Source organism: Erigeron canadensis, chromosome 1 (genome assembly GCF_010389155.1).
Source record: "Erigeron canadensis isolate Cc75 chromosome 1, C_canadensis_v1, whole genome shotgun sequence".
Lineage (NCBI taxonomy): Eukaryota > Viridiplantae > Streptophyta > Magnoliopsida > Asterales > Asteraceae > Erigeron > Erigeron canadensis.
Window position 1 is genome coordinate 37,353,756 of NC_057761.1, and position 27,753 is coordinate 37,381,508.

General features: G+C 36.8%; 1 protein-coding gene across 1 annotated transcript; it reads left to right on the forward strand.

Annotated features, from left to right (window-relative positions):
- Nucleotides 1-22,469: 22,469 nt before the first annotated feature.
- LOC122585818 (putative wall-associated receptor kinase-like 16) lies at nt 22,470-25,034 on the forward strand. The gene is made up of 3 exons (XM_043757942.1): nt 22,470-23,322; nt 23,568-23,729; nt 23,812-25,034. Exons 1-3 carry the CDS (start codon nt 22,470-22,472, stop codon nt 25,032-25,034), a joined length of 2,238 nt encoding a protein of 745 aa, XP_043613877.1.
- The last annotated feature ends 2,719 nt before the right edge of the window (nt 25,035-27,753 follow it).

A 27,753-nucleotide genomic window follows, 5' to 3' on the forward strand; every position in this document is an offset into this window, starting at 1 on the left:
GAATTATAATTGTATTTTGACCATTTTTGTTAAATTGTAACAAGTTTCGTAAACTTTTATAAAAAAATTAAAATAGAACACTGGCCGGAATTTTTTGTAATACCGGAAAAAAAATTTACACTAGAACTAAAATACCAGTTTTTAAAACATTGGTAGAGTCTGGTTATCTTTTAATTGATAGAACTTGATGATATTATTACTAGGGTGCCTACCTAATAAGGTTAGATTAATTCTTTTTTAGTAGTATATATTAATCTTATGATTATGATAAGATTAAGATTATGATTAAAATTACGATAAGATTAGATTAAAATTAAAATTAAGATATTTTTTTAAATACCTTGGCAAAAAAATTAAAATTAAGATATTAAGTTTGCTAAAGGAATTTATAATCTAATATAATATAATTAAAAGAGCAGGTTATGGTATACTAGATACCCTTAATTAATCCACCTTCTTAGTCTAATTTTCCATCCTAATGGCCTCTATTTTTCTACATTTTTTTTCTAGGTCAACCTATATTCTATTAAAAAATAAAAACCAAATCCTTTTATGCTTAAAACTTAAAAGATTATATATATGGTAACACTCTGGAGAAAACACTTTTAAAATAACAACGGTGACAACACTTAAAAACATCATTTTGATGCATTGAAAGTCTATAAAACTAACATAGTGCATAACTAATTATCATTATTTAAGTGTTTAACAACACATTGATCCGCCAAAATCAAAAAAATCACATTTTTTGTTAGATGCATCATTTTGAAGAATATGCATCCAAGATGGATGCACAAAACAAAAAACATGATTTTGTTGATTTTGACAGGCTAATGTGTTGTTTAACACTTAAATAATGATAATTAGTTATACACTATGTTAGTTTTATAGTTTTTTAATGCATCAAAATGTAGTTTTTAAGTGTTCTCACCGTGTTCTTATTTTAAAACTGTTCTTATTTGATTTCCCTCTATATATATATGGGGGAAGTGAGTATGGGTTGTCCCCCATCTAAGCTTAGATGGGGAACACCTCACACTTTATTTTTTTAATCATAAAAATCATAGAGGCCCATGGTTTTATTTAAAATACAAACAAATATTAAAAAATTTGAATGTGAGGGGTTCCCCATCTAAGCTTAGATGGGTAACAACCTCATATTCACTTTTCCATATATATATATATATAAGGGTAAAATTATTTTGAGAACCTTTTTTTTTGCGAGAACCTTTGAGAACTTTTCAAATCAAGCCCATGTGATCAAAAATAAAATTACACATGTGGAGATTTGGATTTCATGTAAAGTATATGTGAAAAGTTCTCAAAGGTTTTCGTAAAAAAAAAATCTCAAAATAACTTTTCACTATATATATATATATACAACCTAATAAATAAACTCACACAAATTCTCAACAACAAAAAAAAGGTTCGACTACCTCACAAATTCTTAATAAAAAAAAAAGTTTGACTTACTCAACAAACATAAAAGGTTTTATCTATATATTTTATTAATGTTTAATCATTATTATTTGACATTAAATTCTTATGTTATTATTATTATTCATCTCTTTTAATTTAGTTCTAGGATAAAATTTTAAGGAATTCTCAAAAAAAAAAAAAAGATTTCACTACCTCACCGAATTCTCAACAAAAGAAAATTCAACTTACGTACTCAACAAATAAAAAGGTTTTTTGTTCATATATTTTGTGTTTAATCATTATTATTTGACATTGAATTCTAATGTTATTACGAGTATTATTATTCTTCATCTCTTTTAATTTAGTTTGTTGTCCATTATAGCTTTATTATGACTTTTTATTCAAATACAAAAAATAAGACCATGTTAGTTTATCTTGAATATCTTAACCCAACACATGTTAACCATCATCTACGACTCCATTTTGTGCATGTATGGATTGTTTCGAATTGGAACAACCCGAAGAAAATCAAAACATTCGAGATGGTCTTCATGAATTGGTAATTTGGTATGTATTTTCTGAATTTTTTAAAAGTATCTACTATATCTGCATATTTGTTTTTTGGTTGTTTTCTAAACATGTTGCATGTTTGTTTTGGGGCTTCTTTTCTTTTTCTAGACACACATATAAATATATAATCTAATAGAAAGAGGTAAAAATTTATATTTGGTTACAACTTCAAAAGATCGAAAGATCCAACTTTTTTTCCACCTCTTTCATCATCTGATATCTTTCATTTTTTCTTTATTCAAACGGGCAATTTTATATTGAATTAATTATTACAAATTAATAATAAAAAAAAACCAAATTTTGCATTAAAAAATGAAGTTAGAAAAAAGGGATTAGCTGAAATCGATATTGATATGGAGTTAGTCTTTATATATTTCGTTCTTTTATACGGAGTTAGTCTTCAAATTCTTTTAAAAACTTTGATTTATATATTTTGAGACTACCTGTATAACAAACGGGCCTAAAGACTAGTTGATATGAGGTATACTTGACACCCTTAATCTCCCTTCTTTAGCCTAATACTTTCTCCTTATTAATCCTCTTTTTTTAATATTCATTTAATAAATGGTCGACTTTTAATAAAAAAATTTTATAAAAAAATACAATTGCGCTCTAGATTTTGTTTCATTCTTAAAATACTTCGTATTGCATTAGCCTTTTGTTGTTACTATTATTATTTTTATTTTAATATATATACCACCTAGAAAAAAACTTTCACATATTTCCAACAAAAAAAAACTACAGCAAAAAAAAAATACTATCGACTACCAAAAAATTTTTTTTATTTATTTATACACTTTCTTCATATTTACTCATTATTATTATTTAAAATTGAATTCTTATATTACTGTTACTATTATCTCTTTTAATTTAGTTTGTTGTCCATTATAATTTCATTACGGCTTCAATTCTTCTTCAACAACAAAAAATAAGACCACATTAGTTAATTTTGAAGATCTTAAACCAACACATGTTAACCATTATATATGACTCCGTGTTGTGCATGTATTGACTGTTTCGGAGTGGAAAAACCCGAAGAAAATCAAAATGTTTGAGATGGTATTTGTTGATGAATTGTTATGTATTTTTCAAGTTATATAATGTACACTTTTTGTTGAACCTTTTGTTTCTCTTTTTGTTGAGCTTGACTAGAAATCGGTTAGTCAAAAAATGTTATTTGTGTTTGTAAAAAGTCTAGATATAACAAAATGCAAATTTTTTATTTAACTTAAGTTGAGGAAAAAAAAGTAAATTGGAATCAATATATATATGGAGTTAATTTTCATATATTTATCTTTAGTTTTCGTATATTCATTAAGTTGTGATATTTGATTAATATATTTTGATATCATCCGTTCATTGAACGGGACATGGATTTATTAATTGGGGTGGAAAATAACCATGGATGAAGGAATGTTGATAAAATATCAAAAGTCGTCTTGGTAGTCATTCCAAACTTTCGACGTCTTTGGGACGTTTCTTTGAAAGCAAATTAATTTATGAAAAGGGAAATTTATTTAAACACGTTTTTGGAACCATCTAAACTTCCAAAACATAAATCTCGATTCTGATATGGGCCGGGTAGCTATGTGTACACTATTATTTTTTTTTGATGTTCACCACAAAATATGTTTTGCAATGTAATACGGTACAATACCATAAAATATATTTAGTTGGATATTTTCAAAATCTGATTGTGTACAAATCACCACCATATGCTATGATATAACTGTAACACCCCGAGCTAGGGCTCGAAATATTACGGAAATCATATAGCACAAGGAGGGATTATCGTAGGCAACTAAATGACGTTAATGAATTCGGTGAATCCACATTAAGTCAAATATTCAAACAATGCACAAGGAGCAAATGACCATCAAAGTTTACAAAAGAGAATTCTAGAGATGGCTATCGATCCTAAGCATTAATCCAAAAGTGGGCGAATGAATCCTTGATCCATAAAGTCCATGCCCGAATCCAAAAGCTACACCAGATCATGCATCACATCCTTGAACCACCTGATTACCTGAAAAGTGTTCTACAAGTCAACACGAGGTTGGTGAGTTCGTAGTGGTGGCCCAAGATGAACCACCGACCATAACTACATACATAAAAACAAGAATAATCATCACATACGAGTAGTCTTACACGTCATCCAACCAATGCATCACTATATAACAAACATATAAGAACAATCAATGCAATGTCAATGCCATGATGTGAATGATATGCATGCCAACCCAAAATACATATAATATGTATGGCCATCATGCCATCTATGCAACGATACTCACAGGTCTTTACCATGACCATTATGGCATCTCAAAAACGTCGGCGAATATACATCTATCAACCCGGATGACCAACACCAGTGTATACGTCTATACCTGGATAAACACATTTGTCTCAACAGACAACCAAATCATCTCAAAGCAACTAACACAATGCAAGCCCAACAATCCATCAATCCAACATCCAATAACCAACAATATGATTAAACTATACATACATGCACTTGAGAGGGCTTGCTTTCAAAGAGTCCTCGATGTTTGTATACAGGGTGTACCATTGGCTAACCCTCCACATCTCAAACTTTTTGAAAGCAAAGTCGACTTCCATGTATGTACATCTAACCTAAATATAACCTTTCTCAATACCAACATGCACAAAACATTTCAATAATTCATCCATCAATCATCGTTCAATCAACAAACAACTAATTCAAACAAATAAACACACAATGTTCACTTTTCAGCCCGAATCTCAATAGAGTATGGAGATACGAACTCACCTTGATTGGCAAAAGAGGCTAATATCGAATTAAGATGAGATTATAAGTGATTATAGTGCTCCACGCGTCCACAACCTAGTAATGTATACAAGACATGCATTATTCACCAAAGACGATTCTCTAACTAGGTTTTAGCTTTGGTTTATGGCTTTGAAAGACTTTCGGGACCCAACATGGTCGTTAGGGAGGTCATGTAATAGTTTGTAACCCAAATGAAGTCGCCCCAAGGTCGCCTCATTCTCAAACATAAATTATATGTTTATTTAGTTTATGTTAATGTCTTGAATTAGGTTCCAAAGAGGTCACCCAACTTTAAACGACTCGTTTGTCATGTGTAGGGCACCAATAAGGTCATAAGAGTACATTCCGGAAAGGTCGGGACGATCCTAGGATGTTAGAACTAAAGCTAGGAAAAAGTTAAGTGATTGAAGCCCCCAACTGCGCCGCAACTTATCGCTGCGCCGCAGCTGAAAAACAGACTCGTGAAGCTGCGGGGCAGCTTAACTAGCTGCGCAGCAGCTGAAAAACAGAATTGTGAAGCTGCGGGGCAGCTTAACTAGCTGCGCAGCAGCTCACCTAGTTCAGCACCAGCAACCCATTTCGACCTAAACACACCAAAACTAACCCATAACTCATTTTTGACACCCAAAATCGATTTGTGATGCATCAAAACTCAATATGAAGCATAATTAAGCATGTTTATACATGAATAACCCAAACCCACTTCAAAATCTTTCTTTAAAACACCAAACTCAAGTTCAAATTCGGTTTAACCCATTACTAACCCTAGACAAACCCTAATTCGACTTTTGGCCCGATTTGTGACCCGAAAATGTTTTGGCACAACTAGAGATACATTTACTAACATGAAGTGAAGGTCATAGAGTAGAATTTACTTACCAAAAGCTTCACAAATCCTCAAACCCGAATTTTGACTCAAATGAGGTCATTTCTTACACTTTGGAACCCAAGTTTTTTTTGATATGAAGTTAAAATGGTGATAAGATTTATTATTCTTGCATTAACTAAGCTTGAATTTCCATGAACTATGAATCAAATTAGAGAGAGAGTGAAAGGAGAGTGTGTTCTTGGGAGTAAAGAAAAGAGAGATAAGAAGAATAAGGGAAGGAAAGGATAAGGTGGGTGGAGGTTGGGTTGACTAAGGTGGGTCATGGGTCAAGACTTTGATCCATGGGTTGACCCGCCAACATAACTAATTAGTTCAAAACCACGACATTACATCTAGCACACCGTCAACCGGCTCATTAAGTATACAATTAGTCATTACTACTATAATTCATAACGTGACACTTAAAGTCAACGGGTCAAAATTCATGGATGTTACAATAACATCGATCCCGCATAGACCTTGAACAGTGTCAGCCACCTCCACTTTTTATATTAACCCGGTAACTAAGATATAGCATATCTTAGTTACAGGGTTAATAGCCCATTAGTACCGGAAGTCTTCTATGAGGGATTAGATTTGGAGAGACCCAAGTTCCAGTCTTAAAAGACAAACTTTTTCTATAAATGTTATCAGGACTTTGGATGGACTATTAGGGGGTCTTCTCTTATTAGATATTGTGTTAGGTCGTGAGCAGGCTCTAAAAAAAAAGTTATATTAGCTGACATTTTCTGACTTGTATCAAACGTAAGTTACTTTACAAATATCAATTACATACTGTCGTACTTCGTATTATTTGTTGGATCAGGGATTCGCTGAGGGACTCAGCGAGTGGCTCATTCAGCGAGCTGTCAGCGAGCTCATACATCTGCAAGCATAATCGATCTTCAAAGTCTAAAGGATATGTTCAATGACTCACCGTCCAGTATTTGTTAGTCAAATATGAGCGGGAATTTGAAGATTAGAAGAATGGTCCCAAGGACACGTGTTGAAAGATCAAGACAAAGACATGTGACCTTGTACTAATTCAGTGCAGTGAAGTTTCTCTTTCATACCGTTTTTGGAAACAAACAAGATGAAGAAAAGAGGCTTCTGCAGATCTGAATGATCCACCAATAGATAGTTGACAACCTTCATGTGTCAACATCTACTAGGGTAGTCATGTGATTCCTTATCTGCCTATAAAAGGAATCACTTGACCTAGCCACCACACCAGTTGGTGTGTTCCACTGTTTTACTTTATTCTCTCTAAGTAAAATTTGTTAAGTTTTTGTGTGTTCAAAAACTTAACATACATTTTCTGTTTATTGTTTATTGTTGTTGTCAAACAACCATCCATGTTTTCCTCGTTTAGTTTGATATACATATAACTAAACAAAGTTCTTTACTTCTCATCTCTAGTCTTGTTCTTTCGTATTTACTTTACAAGTTAGTTAATTAAAACACAAGCAGTGCATTCTAGGACCATCAAGTGGTATCAGAGCCACCGTTCCTAAATTATTGGAACAAGATCTGTTTGCCTCTTGTGTTTACATTATTTTCTTTCTTTTCTTAACATTTAAATCAAAATTTTTTATCTTTTCTGTTCTAAAAGATGTCATCTGTACCCATTCTTGTTAACACACGTGACTTTGGTTACGTTTCTATTCCTCTAGAATTTGAGCCAAAGGACTTTGGTTCATGGAAGAAACGAATGTTACTACACATAGTGGGTGTAGAGCCATATCTTATGACCATTCTAAATGAAGGTCCTTACATTCCTACATATGTTCAAAGAACACTAGGTGCAACACCTGATGCTCCTGAAATTGTAACAGATATAGTCAAGCCTGAAGTCCAGTGGACTGAAGAAGCGCGAAAGCTCGTCAATCTTGACTCTAGATTGAAAAACATGATCATCACCACCCTTCCCACTGAGGTGATGAAACTTGTCATTAAATTCCCCACTTCAAAAGAAGTCTGGGAAAGACTAGTAAGCACTTATGAAGGGTCAACTGACTTGATTAAAACCAAGAAAATTGACCTCAAACGTGCTTACGAAAATTTCTTTTCTCTTCCTGATGAAAGTCTCGAGAGCACATATACCCGATTTAAAGGGTTGCTCAATGACATGACAAACGTCGGCATTACCCATGACAATTTTGAGGTGCCATAAGTTCATCGATTCTCTTCCTCTAAAATGGCAGAATCTAAGACAAATCCTCCGTACCACCAAAAAGATTCAAGAACTGGATCTTGAGGAGTTGTTTGGCACTCTTCAATTTAAAGAGAAGGCCTTGGCTCAAAACATTAGAGCCTCTGCTGAATCTAGGAGACATGCTGGTTCCTCTCCTGCTACCAGCACTTCTGCACACCCCTTATCTGACCCTCTTGCTCTCATCTCTTCTGAGCCTATCTACCCCAATGATAGTGCCAGCACCTCTTCTCTTCCAGCATCCTTTCAAGCTCTTGTTGAAGAGCTTGATGCTGAAGAGAAACAGGAAATGTTCAGTGATTTTGTAGAATTTGCCTTAATCGCTGGAAAGAAGTACTCCAGGAAATGGAACAACCGTAAGTCGGTTGCTCCATATAAGCCTCCTGTGGATAAATCACAGGAGGAATGCTGGAAATATGGTAGAAAAGGCCACTACCAAAAGGAGTGCAGGGTTTCTATCCCAACTCCTGCTGCTCCAAAATCTAACTCATCTAAAACTGCTGATGAATACAGGAACAAGTATTATCAGCTCAAAGCCAAAATGGCTGAAACTGAAGAAGCCAAAACACCAGGCAAAGGTCTGGTTGCTAAAGAGCATGATTGGGCTGATTTAGATGACTCTGATGATGAAGAGTATGTTGACGCCATGTGTCTCATGGCTCTAGCTGATAGTGATGCGCTGACAAAAGACCAAGTCTCAACAAGTCAGTGGGTCAACGTCACTATCAAAAAGGTACATACTCTTCTTTCAACTGCTGATGAGGACAAAACCAAAATTCTTGAGTCCTTGTCATGTGATCTTCAGTTCGTAGAAACTCTGCATGCTGAAGCGCACTCAAAACTCCTTTCAGTAAGTTCTGAATTGAGTGAAAAATCTAATAAACTCAACAGACTGAAGAATGTTCATGTTGAACTTCAGTCACATGAGTTGCTGACTCAAAAACTTCAGCATGAAAATGAGAAACTCAAGCTTGAAGTTCTCAACCTCAAAAAGATTGTGACCTCTTGGTCAAAAGCTTCTAAATTTCATCATCAATGTCTAAATGAACAAGTCCCTGCACAAGTTCAGGCTGTGATAGGTGGAGATTTTGAATCTGCTGCCTGCATCGCTGACATGTTTAAAGATGATATGAGACCGGAAATCTCAATTCCTCCTTCTGGTATTACTTCTCCTGAGGAAATAAAAAAGTGGTATTTCGTTAAAGGAAATGATTAGCACACTGAAATGGATGCTGGATCCTCCACATCTCTCTCCAGCGACCCTTCAAATTCTTCTGAAGCTAAAGTAGTTAGCTCATCCTCATCCTCAAATAACATATTTTCCCATTTGCCTATAGTTGGCATGATGCCACACGAAGGCAAAATTCAATATTCTCCAAATGAAACATTTCATGGAGATATTTCAAGTGATGGTTACAAGTCCATCGCTCCTCAGCCCCTTACCTTGAATAAGTCTGAGACTTTCAAAAGAAGTAACGTTGCTGCTCCTTATGACTATAGCACGCCTCAGCGAGCTGATCATACTAAGCAGCAACCTCAGTCTATCTCATCAAATTCTTTTCCTTCTAAAATCCTAAGTTCTGATATATCTCAGCATGAACGTCTCATGGAGAGGCGTGTAAGGTTCGGAGATATTAGGTTTCATAATGAGGGCTCATCTCAAGCCAAACCGGCTGTCCATCAGCGGGCCTCTTATCCTTCTCCACCTCGATCTATTCTGAGACACCCAACTCCTCTAAGAATTAATGTGCCTCAATCGATCAACAGACCAACCACTCCTCAGCAAGGAAACATTTCTCAGCAACAAAGGAGGAGTACAACTCCTCAGCGAGAAAACACTTCTCAACAGCGACTAAGGAGTATTACTCCTCAGCGAGGAAATGCCTCCCAGCATCAATCAAGGAGTGTAACTCCACAAAGGGGACACTTGCCACATCAGCAAGTGAAATCCTCCACTCCAAATAAAAGACAGTTTTCTTCCCAGCAGTCACAATCATCTATTCCTCCTGTGGAATATCTCCCTCATAGGCAAGGGAGGTCTTCCACTCCAAATCGATCTTCTAGATCCACCACTCCCAATAGGGTTCTTCAATCTAGGACTTCCTCATCTCAAACTGATCTTAAACAAGCTTGGAGTGTGTTAAGAGGCTCACCAGTGGCCTCCTCTTCCACTCCTCGTCTAGATGACCCCACTGGAAAATCTCTCTTGGGTCCCCCTCCTCTCTCTAAGAATTCTCGCAAGCAAAAAACAAAACCTAAGTCCAAGGCAAAAGCTAAGGCTTCAACCTCTTCTGACCCAAAAATTGTTGAACTTGCTCAACAAGTCAATGACTTGTCTTCTCAACTTAAAGAATTCCTTCTTTGCAATCAACAAAGCAATTCCTCTAACAGGAAATGCTATATTTGTGGCATGAGAGGACACATTGCTACTGAGTGCTGTAACTCAAGAGATGAACCTAAAGTTGTATTGCAATCAGATGCTCACACTTCAGCCTGTGCCTCTCTAACCAACACTGCCTCATCTTCCATGATTAGTGAAAATCCATCAAATGAATCTCTCTTCATTGACACTGGGTCTATGGGGATTCATCAATCTAATCTTGCTGACTACATTGCGTCTCAACGCATTGAGATTCCTCATTCTCAGAATGTCATCTCCAATTTGTGGGGATGACCTGCAATGCTGGTTGAGTTCAGTGCTCCCAACGTTGTCAGCAACTCAGTGGTGCTTCATGAAAATGAGAATAACATGATGACCACTGATGAGAATGACAGAATTCATGTGCTTCCTGACTTAGGAAACCACTTCTCCCTTGAGGAAACTTTCTCCGCTGAGTCTTCCTCTACCTTTGATGCACCCATCATTACTTCTACTGACATTCCTGTCAGTGAGTCTGGAAATGGACAAAATTAAAACCTTCTGTTTTATCCTTGCAGGGTTCACTGGGAAAATGTGTGTGGTATTTGGACAGTGGATGTTCAAAACACATGACTGGCTCAAAGACCTTGCTGGATAACCATGTAGAGGCTGCTGGCCCTACTGTAGTGTTTGGTGACAATTCTACCGGACAAACTGAAGGTTATGGTCTCCTCTCAAATGGGTTAATCAAATTCTCCAAAGTTGCCTATGTGAATGGATTAAAACACAATCTCATAAGCATAAGTCAACTTTGTGACGCTGACTACAAAGTCATTCTTGATAAACATCAAGGGACTGTTGTAAATATAAACAAGGAAGTCTTATTGGTTGCTCCAAGAAAACGAGATGTATATCTCGTTGACTTCACTCCTATCAAAACTGATAGTGAGACTTGTTTCTTTGCAAAGTCAGTTGCCGAACTGAATTGGTTATGGCACAAGCGTATGTCGCATGTGAATTTCAAAACCATAAACTCACTGGCCAAAAAGAATCTTGTTCGTGGCCTTCCTCCTCTCTCTTTCGAAAAAGATAGACTCTGTAGTGCTTGTGAAAAAGGCAAATGCCATAGAGCTACTTTCAAGACTAAACAAGCCAACTCTGTTAAGAGTTGTTTTCACCTTCTTCACATGGACCTTTTTGGTCCAGTAAATGTCCAAAGTCTAAAGGGTAGCAGATACACTTTAGTTATTGTGGATGAATATTCACGATATACTTGGACAATCTTCCTTAATTCCAAGAGTGATGCTGCTGATGAAATCATTAAATTCATTAAGAAAATGGAAAATCTCAACAGCATAAGGGTCAAAGAACTTAGAAGTGATCATGGCACTGAGTTTAGAAACCACACTCTTGAAACTTTTGTGCTGATCAAGGGATCTCACAAAACTTCTCTTCCACTAGAACTCCTGAGCAAAATGGTGTTGCTGAAAGGAGAAATAGAACTCTTATAGAGGCAGCACGCACTATGCTCAGTGAGTCCTCTCTTCCCAGTAGGTTTTGGGCTGAAGCAGTCAACACTGCTTGTCACACCCAAAATAGATGTCTTATTGTCAAAAGACATGACAAAACTGCTTATGAGGTTTTAAGAGGAAAGAAACCTCAAATCAAATACTTTCATGTATTTGGATGTCCTGTCTTTATTCTTAATAATAAGGATCATTTAAGGAAATTTGATCCTAAAGCTGATGATGGTTACTTTGTTGGATACTCATCTATCAGCAAAGCTTTTAGAGTATTCAATACTTGTCTTCAAAAAGTGGATGAATCAATTCATGTCACTTTTGATGAAAGCTCTTCTGCTCTTAGAGATATCCAACCATCTTCTACTGAAGAGATCTTCAATGAGTTCATTAACCCTCCTATGGAGGATGCTGACTCATATATCGATGCTTCTTGCTTGCCTCCTCTTAATCAGCAACTCACTGAGGATAGTTCAGCAGACACTGAGCTAGAGCAAGTTGTTGCTCATATCTATACGATTGAGCCAGTTGAGCCTATCGTAAGGTCAATCCATGCAGCATCAGCCAAACCTAGATCACTGGCTGATGATATGCAAGTTGATGACTCTGCTGATGAAGAGTTTCATGATGCTTCAGCTAATACTGAGGATATGGAGTTTGCTGACAACTCCAACATCAATGATAACTCAACTCAGTCAAATAACTCAACTGATCATCCTGATACTAAACCCACTGTCACTATTGACCTTTCTTCATATAATCCTCTTCCTTCTGTTCACTTCTCCCCATCTTCTGTTGATACTCATCTTGGCTCTTCAAGTGTTCCTTCACTTAAGTGGAGAGCCAGTCATCCTGCTCACCAAATTATTGGTGATCCTCAGCAGGGCATTGTGACTCGATCAACGACTAGAAACACATGTCTATATGTTAACTTCTTATCAATGATCACTCCCAAAAATATTGGTGAAGCCATGGCTGATCCCTCATGGGTTGCTGTCATGCAGGAAGAACTCACTCAATTTAAACGACAGCACGTCTGGTTTTTAGTTCCTTTACCACATGGTAAGGAACCCATTGGTACCAAATGGGTCTATCGAAACAAAATGGACGAAGACGGTGTTGTTGTACGCAACAAGGCTAGGCTGGTTGCACAAGGTTATCTTCAAGAAGAAGGAGTCGACTTTGATGAAACCTTTGCTCCAGTGGCCAGATTAGAAGCTATACGCTTATTTTTGGCACATGCTGCTTATCGAGACTTCAAGGTTTATCAAATGGACGTTAAGAGTGCCTTCCTAAATGGAAAACTCGATGAAGAAGTCTATGTCGAGCAGCCACTTGGTTTTGAGGATCCAGCCAAGCCACATCATGTCTATCGTCTTTACAAGGCCTTATACGGTCTTAAGCAAGCCCCTAGGGCTTGGTACGACACTCTCTCTGAATTTCTACTCTCTAACAACTTTCAGCGAGGATCCATTGATAGCACTCTTTTCATCTTTCGAAAAGGTGCTCATATACTATATGTCCAAATTTATGTTGATGACATTATCTTTGGATCCTCAAGCACTAAACTCTGTAAAAAGTTCAGCTCTCTTATGTCATCTCACTTTGAAATGAGTATGATGGGAGAGTTAACCTTCTTTCTTGGGTTGCAAATACGTCAGCTCAGTGATGGTATCTTTATCAACCAGGAAAAGTATATCCGAGACATGTTGGCCAAGTTTGATATGTCTGACATTTCTCCAAAACCAACTCCCATGTCTCCTCCCAATAATCTCCATGCTGATTCTGATGGCAAGCATGTGAACCTCACTCACTATCGTGGGATGATTGGCTCGCTAATGTATCTTACAGCGAGTCGCCCTGATATCATGTTTGCTACTTGCTTGTGTGCAAGATACCAAGCATCTCCCAGAGAGTCTCATCTTCTTGCTGTCAAACGCATCTTTAAATATCTAAAGGGTACAATGACCTTAGGTCTTTGGTATCCTAGGGAATCAAATTTTGATCTTGTTGCTTACTCTGACTCTTACTATGCTGGTTGCATGTTAGATCGTAAGAGTACCAGTGGAGGATGTCAACTGTTGGGGGGGAGATTAACTAGTTGGTCTAGTAAGAAACAGCATACAGTGTCCATCTCCACTGCTGAAGCTGAATATGTGTCGGCAGCAAGTTGCTGTGCACAAGTCCTTTGGATGAAACACCAACTCGCTGACTATGACTTAGATTACACTAAGATTCCCATTATGTGTGACAACACAAGTGCGATTGCTATCACGCATAATCCTGTTCAACATTCCAAAACGAAACACATAGACATTAGGTATCATTTCATACGTGACCATGTCATGAAAGGAGATGTTGAAATTTATTTCATCCCCACTGATGATCAACTCGTTGACATCTTCACAAAACCCCTAGATGAGAAGAGATTTAAAGATCTTGTCAATAGGCTGGGAATGTTGAATGGTGACTCATCTATCTAACTTACATGTCTTGTGTAAGGTTAATTGGAGTCAGCAAGTTTAAGTTTGTCTTACTTGCGGAAAAAGCAAAATAAAGGCAATGGAAAGCCAAAAGTTTCCATCTAGTCCAATAGCAAACGGTTATTGGTAAAGACTTATAAAATCCGTTGATCCCTGTTGCTTTGGGAAAAAGCAAAATAAAGGCAATGGAAAGCCAAAAGTTTCCATCTAGTCCAATAGCAAACGGTTATTGGTAAAGACTTATAAAATCCGTTGATCCCTGTTGCATTGGGAAAAAGCAAAATAAAGGCAATGGAAAGCCAAAAGTTTCCATCTAGTCCAATAGCAAACGGTTATTGGTAAAGACTTATAAAATCCGTTGATCCCTGTTGCTTTGGGAAAAAGCAAAATAAAGGCAATGGAAAGCCAAAAGTTTCCATCTAGTCCAATAGCAAACGGTTATTGGTAAAGACTCCTAAAATCCGTTGATGGCTGACAATTTGCCAAAAATTGTATCTCAGCGACCATTTGTATGTCATATGCTCACTGAAAAATACCTTTTTTGAAAAATACGGCGCATACTCGAGTATTTTGAAAAATACCTTTTTATCTTTTCAAAACGTTACTCACAAAATGTTTTATATATATAAATATATATAGGGTTACAGTTGTTAAGCAACTGTAGATGTTGAAAATGAGGAGAGAGAAAAACTCTCTTTTGTCTTTTCGTTTCTGACCAATCACCTTCCTTCACCATACCCTATATATACTACTTCATACCCATTCTTCCTTTTTCATGCTTTCTTTCAACTATTCATTCTCTTCAAAATCTCTAAAAAACTCTTAATCTTCTCAAAATCATCATCTCTGCTTTCTTAGTTCTCTGAATCTTTACATTGTTCTTTCTGTCTAAACTTTAAAATGGCTTCATCTTCTCAAACTCCATCTGCTTCCGCCGCCACTCAAAAATCTTATCTGAATTCTTCTTCTTTCTCTCCATCTGCCAATGTTATTAAATCCTCAAAGATCTCTTTCAATGCTTCTGAGATGGTTGTTAAACCTAACAACCATCTCGGCTCGTCTGACGTACTGAAAGGTACAAAAGGATATAAGCCAATCCTCGATTTCATTCATGCTTCCCCTGCCAGTCACTGTATAATGGCAGATCCGGAGAAGATATATGTTCATCTTCTCCGTGAATTCTGGTGGACATGTAACTATGATGAGTCCACCCAGTCTATAGTGGGTACCATTCGAGAAGGAACAAAAACCATTTCTATCACTCCAGCATCATTACGCCATACTCTACGCTTCCCACAAAAAGATGAAGAAAATGTGTTTGTGGAAGCTGCTGGAGATGATGAGTGGAAGGCATGGTTGCCTTCGATAGGGTACAATCACAATTTGAGGAACCCTCCGTCCATCCCTAGCAATCCTCTCAAACAAAATCTCCCAGGGATATGGAGGGTTCTATTCACCCATGTGATCCAGTGCATGGGTGGAAACTCCGGGTCATATAATCAGGCGTCCTCTACTTCGATGCCCATTATTCATGCCTTGGCAGAAGGAAGGTTTGTGGATTTTGCCTTGTTGATCTTAAATGATATGAAGAACAAGGTCTCGCTGAACAACAGATCTCACATAGTGCCCTTTATGAGAATTTTCTCCCTCATCTTCAAAAAGGCGCTGGGTGGTGAGTATGATCTACCAAATGCTGTCACAATTCAAGTTGCAAGGGTTGGCAGCAACATCTATAAGCAACCAGCTGAACACTTGGTTGCTCGCCTCACTCCACATATAAAAGAGGTACTCTTCTCCTTAAACTCTTCTTTATACCCCAAAAGCAGCGACTGGTAGGTAGCACTTCTTACTGATGAAGTGGCTGATACGGTCGCTGCGGACACCGGAATGCCTTCTGAGGCTGGTTCGCTGATAAACCCCCCAGCGACCTCCAAAGCCTCTAAAAAGACCAAAACAATTCCTAAGGCAGCGTCCCCAACTATAAATCTACAATCTTCACCCTCCGTTGTCGTCCCAAAACGAAAGCGGAGTGACTCAAAGGGCAAACCAAAGGTTAGGAAGTCCTCTACGCCTAAGGACGATAGTACCCAAGCCACCCCATCAGCAGCCTCCCAACAGGCTGCTGACGAGTTAAACGGGAGCAGCAAGCAGCCACCTCAAATTTCTGTAGGAGAGGTTGGTGAAGATATTGGGTTACCCCAGCCCACTAGAGGTCTAAGTCCAAATCCACCCCAAGTAAATATTCCCTCTTCTCTTCAAATACCCTCTGAGTCGTTGACAGCAGCCAGGTCACAGGTGATGCTAGAGTCAACACCCTCTACGGCCGATGATACCTTGGTGGAACAACACACTGAGGTTGAGGCACCAGGTTCCCTTTCCCCAACCACTATCAATGTCTCGGAAACTGTTTGTGCAGGGACCGAGACTAACATTTTTGCAGACTTCGATATGGAAGATGAATACGGCAGCGAGTTTGATCCACAAGATTCTCATGCTGAAGTTACACTCGCTGCCGCCGAAGAGAGTGAAGAAGAAGTTGTTGTGGGTGAGATGTTGAAGGTGATATGGGCTTCATAATGATTGGGGAGCATCAAAGTAATGAAGAGATGCCCGAGATGCTTGCTAATATGCCTCTTCCTCCTTCCTACTCCCCAAGGCCCACAGAAAGTTTTGAATCTATGGGGCACTTTGGAGAGTTTGAAACTGTGCTTAATAATGAAGAATTGCAAAGAAGGAAGGAGCTGTGCAAGAATCAACGTATTAGACCAAGAGTGTATGTTGAAGTTGAAGAACTGGATGATGAAGTTATAATGGAAGTACCTCCTATGCATCATCCAGATTTCTTTGGCACTCCTTGCTCCAAGTACCTAGTCTCTCTAAGATCTCTAAGGATGCCAGAGCTTGACGATGAAAGAAAATACACTGCAGTGGACTTGCCTGGACTTGACTATGTTGAAACGTATCAATTGCAAGAGCTGCTGAGAAGAATTTAGGTGTGCCAAAGTCAAGGGAATAGGCATGGGTACTTGTATGCGTGGTTGGTTGATCAGGTTGCCCAAGTACATTTAGAAGCGCATACAAATTTTCAATACTTGGTGCATAGCAGTGATAATCTTAATGACGGGCTGGCTGAGCAGAAAGATGTAATTATTCGAATGATTAAGGCTCAGCAGCAGCATACTGCATCAAATGAGAGGCTCTTCAAGCAGAATCAAACCCTTCTCAATGCAGGTATGAATCGGGTCAGTGTCTCAAACTCCTCTATCTCTGCCTCGCTGAATAAACTTAAAGAACAAATTGCTAAGTCAGCGACAGCAACCGAAAACACTGCCCTTCTCTCTTCTCTTCAACAACTCTCCCAATCGAACATTCTCTTTACAGCTCAACTCAATCATCTTCAAAACTCCATCAACTCCTTCTCTCGCAATCAACAAAATTTTCTGTCAACTCTCACCACTGAAATTGCCTCTCTCAACTCTTCCTTAAATTTCTCCTCATCGGCTGCTGATAAACTCAGGATAGAGGAATCTATCAGCAGCCAGCGCAAACTTGAAAAAGAGGTCTCTGACCTTAAACAGATGATGAAATAAATGATGGGTCTCCTCAAGAATAAAGTGGAAGTAGCAAGTACTCCAGCTACTTCCAAGGGGGAGAAGACTGCAATTAACGAGGAGACCCCAAATGCTGAAAATGTCCCCCTCACTGCCGAAGATCGTGAACAAGCACCAAGTGTTGAGGGGGAGCATGCTGAAGAAGGGAGTGCAAAGCCCGCTGAAGTTGCGACAGCGAGGCCAATAAATGTGTCAGCTTTCAAACCAACAGATGAGTTTCATGCTGCCCTTGTAAAGAAGTATGCTGAAAAGGGAAAAGCAGCAGCAGTAACTCAAGGCAAACCACCTAAGGTTCCCATCTCAGCAACTGCACAAAAAGATAAGCTCATGTCCGGAGCTCTTCCCAAGTCTTCTTCTGAAACATCTGCTGAACTCACTCCCACTGAGATAGTCATTCAAGAAGAGCTGAAGAAAAAGAGAATTCAAGAAGAACTATCTCAGAAACTGATAAGAGAGCTGATTGTAAATGAAGAACTTGAAGGTGCTGAAGATGAAACCAAAAAGTTAGCTTCAAGAGAGGTAAGGCAAAGAAAAGAAGAAATCATATGGGTCAAGCCCACTCTTACTCAGCAAGGAATGAATCTTCAAGTTCAGAGGAAAGGTGTGCCCAGGGTATTCACTCTTAAAAATGTCAAATCTGACACCCTTGGGCCCACTGAGTGGATCGAGATCTATAAGCTCATCAACGACAACAAAACACCGGTCTTTGATCCACTCATAAAGATGGCTGGTGATCAAATCAAGCAGACAAGGAGGATGGAAAAGAAATACAAAGTTGAAGACTCCTTGCTCAGTGCTGCCAGACATCCATACTCTCCTCCCTCTCAGCAACCCAGAAGCGGTGTCAAGAGGACAGCTTCTGGGCAAGTTACATCCTCACTCCCCACCATGCTTAGAACTTTGTCAAAATCTGACATTGGGGAGGAATCTTCACTCAACCTTCGCATGCCTTCAAGACTTCTTTTTGTGGAAGGGTTGTACAGTGAAGATTTGGGAGGATTTTGCTTCACAAATGTTCATGGTCATGAGCTCTTTTTTAGGACCAGTGAACTCTCTGCTGCTCCCTCTGGATTTCTTGTAAAGTTAAGGAAATACTGCTCGAGGACTTCAAACAATCCAAGATTCATTCAGCTGATTGATGAAGAGCTAATGAAGTCCGAGAGACAAAAAGACAAGGCGTTCATAGAAGCAAAACAAGAATCTGTGTGGGAGTAGTTTTATACTTGTAACTTGTCTACTTTGATGTACTTGTAACTTGTTTCTCATATATAAAATCAGCATTGTATCAAAAATCCCTTGTCAAATGTTTGTTAGTGCAAGCCCTCTATTCAGCTAAGTCTCCTCAGCGAATAGGGGGAGATTGTTAGATCAGGGATTCGCTGAGGGACTCAGCGAGTGGCTCATTCAGCGAGCTGTCAGCGAGCTCATACATCTGCAAGCATAATCGATCTTCAAAGTCTAAAGGATATGTTCAATGACTCACGGTCCAGTATTTGTTAGTCAAATATGAGCAGGAATTTGAAGATTAGAAGAATGGTCCCAAGGACACGTGTTGAAAGATCAAGACAAAGACATGTGACCTTGTACTAATTCAATGCAGTGAAGTTTCTCTTTCATACCGTTTTTGGAAATAAACAAGATGAATAAAAGAGGCTTCTGCAGATCTGAATGATCCACCAATAGATAGTTGACAACCTTCATGTGTCAACATCTACTAGGGTAGTCATGTGATTCCTTATCTGCCTATAAAAGGAATCACTTGACCTAGCCACCACACCAGTTGGTGTGTTCCACTGTTTTACTTTATTCTCTCTAAGTAAAATTTGTTAAGTTTTTGTGTGTTCAAAAACTTAACATACATTTTCTGTTTATTGTTGTTGTCAAACAACCATTCATGTTTTCATCGTTTAGTTTGATATACATATAACTAAACAAAGTTCTTTACTTCTCATCTCTATTCTTGTTCTTTCGTATTTACTTTACAAGTTAGTTAACTAAAACACAAGCAGTGCATTCTAGGACCATCATTATTGTTTGCGATTAAAGAAATTTAACATGAACTTCGCCTGGTCATTTCTTTGTTTCAAAGCAAGAAAGCAAAAATACATAAAATTGTCGAATGTCTCTGGGGCCAATATTATCGACTATAAACAAAGTGATATCTGCTTCATCAGCCTGCTAAGACATCTCTCATATATGTTATCGTTACATTTGACCAAATTTGAGGATTAATTACTTACCACAACAATATATAAGCCTCAGGATTGTTGATGGGCCAATACAAGTTTGTGATCGAATCAATTGCACATTACACACACCTTTATTAGAGCCCAACTTTGTCAGCACAAAGTCATACAAATTTGATATCTTCTGGCCCGTGAGAAGAAAAGGAAGTCCATCGAGCTATCACACTAATTTTGTTTTCAAGGCCCACTTTACGTGATTGATGCACGGTAAATACTAAATACAAAATAAAGAATTCAAAATTTTTGCTTTCTTTATGTTCAGTCTCCGATTATTTTTTTCATTTCTATTTGTCCACTTTTTAAATTAAAGGAAGAAGCTAATGTAATATTTAAAGATATTGAACATTTGTTGGTAATCATTGTATAATTAATGGAAGAAAAAAAAAAGTTTGAGCATAATAAATATAAGTATAATTGTATAAACCACCCACATGGATTCATATATGAGGATGCGAATTAGATTTATTCATTGTTATTATTGAGTGAATTTTATATTTACCCTTATTAAATAATACAAATATCAAATATACCTATTTCATATTAAAAATATCAAATTTACCCAACCTAAATATTAAAATATTAAATATACCTAAATCACTAATTAATTAATATTTATACATAAAAAAAATCAATAATAAATAAATTTTATTAAACAAGATGTTTTAGATTAAATTTTATTGTTATTATAATTTCTATAGGGATGAACGTACAAACGTTTAGATTATATTTTATTGAAGACAGGAAAAAATGTTGAATAAGTTAAAGGTTGTTTAAGTTTAATTTGAAGCATACGTATTAACAGACGATTTCAAGTCAATTTTGGCAAATTTACTTTCTAGAGGGCCACTAAATATAAAATGGGACTATCCAACATTTGATTATTTCTAAATTAGTACTTAATTAACATACATGACAATAAACGTCACAAGTCGCTAGCTACTTAATTAAGATTGAATTTGACCTTAGTTAGACATTTATAAAATTAATTATTTCATATAACCATATCTTTGTTCACACGATTCAATGTGAACAATGTAAAAGGAAAAGGTTAAATTTTCATAGTATTGTGTCTAAAGTTATAAAATCGTTAAAACCTTTTATATTGAAAATATTTTTTAAAATTCATATTAAATTAAATCAATAATAAGTATCTACCAATAAACTAAAACAGGGGGCGTACTCCTTGATTGACACGTGTTCTTTTAATTAATTTATTTTATTAAATCAGTTTTTGAATTGTATATAGATTCAATTTCTTTATTAGACTTAGAGTTAAACTCTAATTCTTGGCTTATGGATACAAAACACATTATAAACTTATTTGATTTATCGTTTTTATTAATATAATTGTTTTTTTTCTTTTACCTTAACTCTTCAATTCCTATTACTTTTATTATTTATTATAATTAACATGAAGACTTCAAAATTTTTAAGTTTACAATCAGAAATCACAAGACTATTTGCCGTTACTATGCTTACAAGTTCAGATTTTAACACTAACGCATTAAATATATATTCGCTTTAACTTATACCGACAGCATGCAAATACTTAAGGTGATGGGGTGGTTGCCAACTTGTTAAAACTTGACATTTGTTTCGACCCGACTTGTCAAACTTTATAAGTCAAAAACTAATGCACAAGTAATGCTTGCCAACTTTTTTTTCTCTCCATCGGCATATTCATGTGATTTTCTACGCCAGTGCCACACGCATACGCACTTTTGGTGCCGCTCAAATTACATATACTGCCCATACCCATCAGAGCGGATTCATATAAAAAAAAAGAGTATGCATTTGCACACTCTCCAAAAAAATACCAATGTTAAATTTTTCGGTTTAAAAAAAAGTATAGCGTAAATATAAAAGGTGCACACCGTATACACATATTAAAAAGAAGAGGTTTGTTAGGGCTGTATTTAAGGTGCATAAATTGTTTATACATTTACCATGAAAATCAGGGGACGGACTTTTAATATGGAAGGTACAAGTTTTTTTATGCACGTTAAATACAACATATCCCGAAAAAGAATATTGCATACTTTAATCCGATTTTCTAAATCCGGCACAGGTACCCATCACCCTTACATAATTGAACGAGAAATTAACCAAGATATAATCTATCTATTAAATTAATATATAGTACTAGTAATAGTTCAAAAAGGCAGGTCATGATCAAACTGTTCAAAGACCTCTTCAACCATCAATTAATTAACTAGTGGTCAAATTGCAAGTTTAGGAGCCAAGTCCTCAATAATTACTTTTCATAGTATATGAACAGGTCTTAATGTTAATGTTCAAACATATATATAAGATCTCTAATCAGTACACCCTTTCTCATAAATCCAAAAAAAACATAGAAGAAACTAGTTATGCATATACAATTATTACTAATAACATTAATAGTAGTTTTTGCAGCTTATTTGGGGGCATCAAGTGGTCAAGAGGTACCAGCTTGTGAGAGTTCATGTGGCAATGTTAGTATTACATTCCCATTCGGATCAGGTCCGGGATGCTACTACAGTCCCGATTTCCTAGTAACTTGTAACCGCTCATCTGGTGAGCCAATACCGTTCTTTGGAACAGGCAATGTTGTGATATCAAATATGTCAACGAGCAAGAGTGAAATGGAAATTATGGCATTTGTAGCGCGTGATTGCTATAACACTTCTGGTCAAGCAGGCGGAATCCGTGCATGGTTGAGGTTGAGGGATTTCAGAGTCTCAACCAAGAATAAATTTGTAGCCATCGGGTGTGATACACAAGCCCGTGTTAGTGGAAGAAGGGGGAATGTCTCCGATGGCATTGGATGTATTTCTACATGCAGGAGAAATAGCCTTATTGCAAATGGATCTTGTTCAGGAGTCGGGTGTTGTGAAGCATCAGTGCCTGAAGGAATCAGATCTTACAACATAACACTACGTAGCTTTAATAACCATAGGAACATAATAAATTTCAACCCTTGCAGCTATGGTTTCTTCGTTGAAGAAGGAAAATTTAACTTTTCCACCAGTAATCTGCGTGATTTTAGAAGTGTCGAAAAGATGCCCATGTTACTTGACTGGGCAATTGGTGACTTGACTTGTGATGTAGCAAGTCAGAACACTAGTAACTTCCTATGCAAGGGAAACAGCAAATGTGATCAAGATTATGCCGGTCCTGGATATCGTTGTAACTGCGTTGAAGGTTATGAAGGCAATCCCTATATTGAAAATGACTGCAAAAGTAAGTACTTATTTCATTTTTTTTTAATCAGCAAATCAACTCTAATTACTAAGAAAACTCATTATGGGAAAACCTATGTCTCTATTTTGGGAGAAATTTTGCTCACACCAAGATTTGAAACCTGAAGGTCTTAAATCCTCCCAAATACCAATCCATCTATATAGATACACTAATTGCATATTTTGGTTCTGGATTCCTTACATTTATAGATATAAATCATTGACCCTTTGTTACTCTATATGTAGATATTAATGAGTGTGAACGAGGAAATCATGATTGTGAACATGAATGCATTGATACCGAAGGAAGTTATACATGTTCTTGTCGAAAGGGCTACTCTGGAGATGGTAGGAGAGATGGAACAGGTTGCACTCAAGATCAATCAACCCTTATAAAGGTTGTTGTAGGTAAGCAAATAAAGGGATAGCTCTTTTTTTTTTTAATTATTCTTTTCCAGTTTATATAATAAGTTATGTTTTTTTGTTGCAGGTACCTCAGCTGCTGCTATATTACTGCTTGTATTTGTGACCTGGTTGTACTTTGGACTCAAGAGGCGAAAGCTTGTAATGCTTAGAGAAAAATTCTTTAAGCAAAATGGAGGACTAATGTTGCAGCAACGTATTTCTGGAGATATTAGTTCTAATGATCGGGCAAAAGTCTTCACCATCGAAGAGCTTAAGAAAGCAACAAACAACTATGATGAGAGCAGGATTATCGGCAAGGGTGGCTATGGCACGGTCTATAAAGGAATTCTATCTGATAACAGAGTAGTTGCCATTAAGAAGTCGAAATTAGCAGATCAGACGCAAGCCCAGATAGAGCAATTTATCAATGAAGTCGTTATCCTCTCTCAAATCAATCATAGAAATGTGGTGAAACTGATTGGATGTTGTTTAGAAACTGAAGTTCCTTTACTAGTATATGAATTCATTCCAAATGGCACGCTCTCAGATCACATCCATGAAAAAGGCAACACGTTGGCTATTACATGGGACATCCGGTTAAGGATAGCAACAGAAGCAGCTGAAGCACTTTCATATTTGCACTCTGCAGCGTCTGTCCCAATTATCCATCGAGATGTCAAGCCGATGAATATACTATTGGATGATGATTATGTTGCAAAAGTAGCTGATTTTGGAGCATCTAGGCTAGTTCCTATGGATCAAATTGAGTTGGCCACTATAGTGCAGGGGACCCTAGGATACTTAGATCCTGAATATTTGCAAACGAATCAGTTAACAGATAAGAGCGACGTTTATAGTTTTGGGGTAGTACTGGTGGAACTCTTAACAGCAAAAAAGGCTCTTAGCTTTGACAGGCCAGAAGAAGAGAGGAACTTAGCCATGTATTTTATATCTTCTTTGAAACAAGGGAGACTATTCCATGTTCTTGATCAACAATTGCAGCTAAACGAAGTTCCTAACGAGATCATCCAAGTTTCAAGGCTTGCAGAAAGATGCTTACGTGTTAGAGGAGACGAAAGGCCTACTATGAAAGAAGTAGCTATGGAGCTTGGAGGAATAATGGCATCAATGATACAAAAGCATCCATGGGTACAAAGTAGTTCAAATGAAGATGAAGCTGAGCACTTACTTTCAAAACTAAATGATGATCACTTTGAACACACAAATGAAACCAATACCAATGTAAACTCAAGTACTTTTGATAGCATGAACCAACATAGTATTTTAGCCATTTCTAGTGGAAGGTAAAAGGTAGAGACTAGAGACTAGCTTATTTATTGTAAATGATATTGTATATTACTTTGATTTGTTAAATTTATATACATTATTTTCTTTCAACTTACTGGAAAAATAAAACATGAAGTTTTATCTATATCTATATCTATATTACTTTATAAAGCAAACTACCCCTCTCGTTTTAAGTAATTTAGATTTTGAAATGACCATATTACCATCTTCTTTATTCACTAATTTAAATATCTTCATCTATTTACCTATAATACCCTTAATGAAAAAAATTACAACATAGATCCTCTAAACCTTAAGGAACCATATTAACCCCTCTTACATCAATTAATTTACATTCACCATCACGCCACCGCCGCACATCTCCGTCACCACACCTTTGTCGTTACCACCATTACCGTTGCATCGCGCGAACATCTGTGTAGTTTATACATACTAATATGCTATATTTCTGAAAAGAGAGCTTATTTTTAAAAGTTTGGGATTTAAGCTTCTAATAGCGGCTTAAAAGTCCTTGCCAAACATACCCAATAAAACTCAAAGAATTGATTTAAACATGGCCATAACAGGTTCCAAACCGTTCCTGATATCAAATGATGTCACGTTGCAAATATATGTACTTACAACTTTAACTAAAATCAAAATCAAAACTGTCGACCCAATACGCCTGCAAATTGGACAAAGCTTGATGCATCCTACATGATATATATGGATGTTCACAACCCAAAGTCCTTATCGTCCCATTTTCTTCATATTCGCCCTAACAAATAGCTAGCACATAATGTATCCACCTCTTTGTCATCGAAATTTCCACCCATCTTTCCTTCTCTTTTGCTCACATTTAGATGCACACGCCAAAAATTTTTCCTCTAATAAGCCAAAACTACTAGTACCATAAGTATTACGGTTACGAGGTATGAGGTATCGTGAATGATTACTTAGCTTGATTATTACCAACATCATGTTGAGAGTAGAGCCCATATATATGAACTTAAGTCATTATACATACGTCCTTAATGATCTGTGATTCAAATGGTGAGACACCCAGATTTTACCAATGAAAAGGAGGTTTGAATAATCTTGTCAAGTACAGTGTAAATTCACTCTATTAATCCCCACTTGTTAGGGGAGCCTAATGGTGTTTTTCCTTTGGCACTGTTGCTTGACTCGTGGTAACGGGGTTGATATTAATCAAATTTTACATAGTTGCATCTTAAGTCATAAATCATGTTGAAATGGTTACTTAGTAGTTAGTACTTGCATAAGTTTTTGTCTAGGTACTTGGAGAAAACGTGACCATTTCGAGCTAAATCGATAATTCGGTGATTGATATCTGTGATTTGGATGCATATAGATGAAGCAGTTCAAGTCAAAGCATGTTGGATGGGCTGAAGACGTAAAAAGAAGCAGTGCCGGCCTTGGCTATGGGCTAGCTGGGCTCAAGCCCAGAGCAACAATACATATTGAGGGCAACATGCTTGTAGTCCAAGATATTACAGTTACAGTATATACTATGTCTATGCCTACTTTTTAGCCAACATCCTAACAGCCAATAATATTCTCATAAAAACAAAAGATCTACAAATGCCTCATGAGTCATGCCTAGGACTTTGAAAATACACGGAGGCATCTAGTCATCTACATTTCAAGATATATTTTCTTTTCTTTTTTCTTTGTTATTTTATAACCCATAAAATCTATATATTTTTGCTTAAAAAAAATTTAATAAAGCATATAATTGTTTCGTATGTGGTAGATTATGGCATAATTGAAGTTTTTGTGTAAAAAATGCATGTAGATATTATTTTAGGTGAATTGTATGTTATAAATTTGATTCAAAGTTTAATTTCTCAAATTGTTAATTTGTAAATTTTTATTAAATATATAAATTAACGTAAGGATGAGCCGAGCCGACTAACTTGCCTAGGTTCCAAACTCTTAAAAAAATTGAGTTGTATCATATAAAGTTTTTCACATATGGGCATACGAAACCATAGTACCCTCTAGCCCTGAACAGCTCTGAAAATAAGGCTTGGCAGCCAATTAACGACCGTTAGAAAAAAGGACCAAAATTGCAGTAGTTTCACTACAGAACCTGACGGCCGTTAAACTGGTAATATTTGCACGCACATTTCATTTTCAATTGAATTGAATTCAACGCAGGTCCCACCATTATCCGTCAATGGGAATTAATTTCTCCACCACTCACATGATAACACGTGGCATGTCCATGGGAATTTAATCTAAACTTTGTTTCCTGCTGACTTCTTTGACCGGGAGTGAATTATTTCTTGCAAAGATGGAGCCTTCTGAATGTGTGGTCTCAGTTCCATATTTTTATTAGCCCAGCTCAATATATGCTTAAGTACTTAGCCATTTATTTAACGTCGGAGCGAACCGACTGAGCCAAGATCTCAAATCCAAACAACCATCACCTCTATAAAACTCCTAAAACAACACATTATCATTTCATCATTTATCTGGACACCTAAATATGAAAACCCTTTTCATCCACCATGTTTGGTTTGGCCAAGAAATAAAAACACGGAGAAATGCAAATTCTCAGAGAAATAAATTTACATGTAAAACCATTTCTCCCATTTCTTTCACTTTGGAATGGAAATACGGAGAAATCAATTGTGTAAGCCTTATTCATCTTTCTCCTGCTCTTTTTCTTTTTTTCTTCTATTTGCGTTGCTTCTTCCCCACTAGATATCTGTTT

Excerpts from the sequence above, each read along its gene's own strand:
- LOC122585818 (XM_043757942.1), top strand. The coding sequence starts at position 22,470 with ATGCATATACAATTATTACTAATAACATTAATAGTAGTTTTTGCAGCT. Across the intron at positions 23,323-23,567 it reads TATTGAAAATGACTGCAAAA|ATATTAATGAGTGTGAACGA; the intron begins GTAAGTACTTAT and ends CTCTATATGTAG. Across the intron at positions 23,730-23,811 it reads CCTTATAAAGGTTGTTGTAG|GTACCTCAGCTGCTGCTATA; the intron begins GTAAGCAAATAA and ends TTTTTGTTGCAG.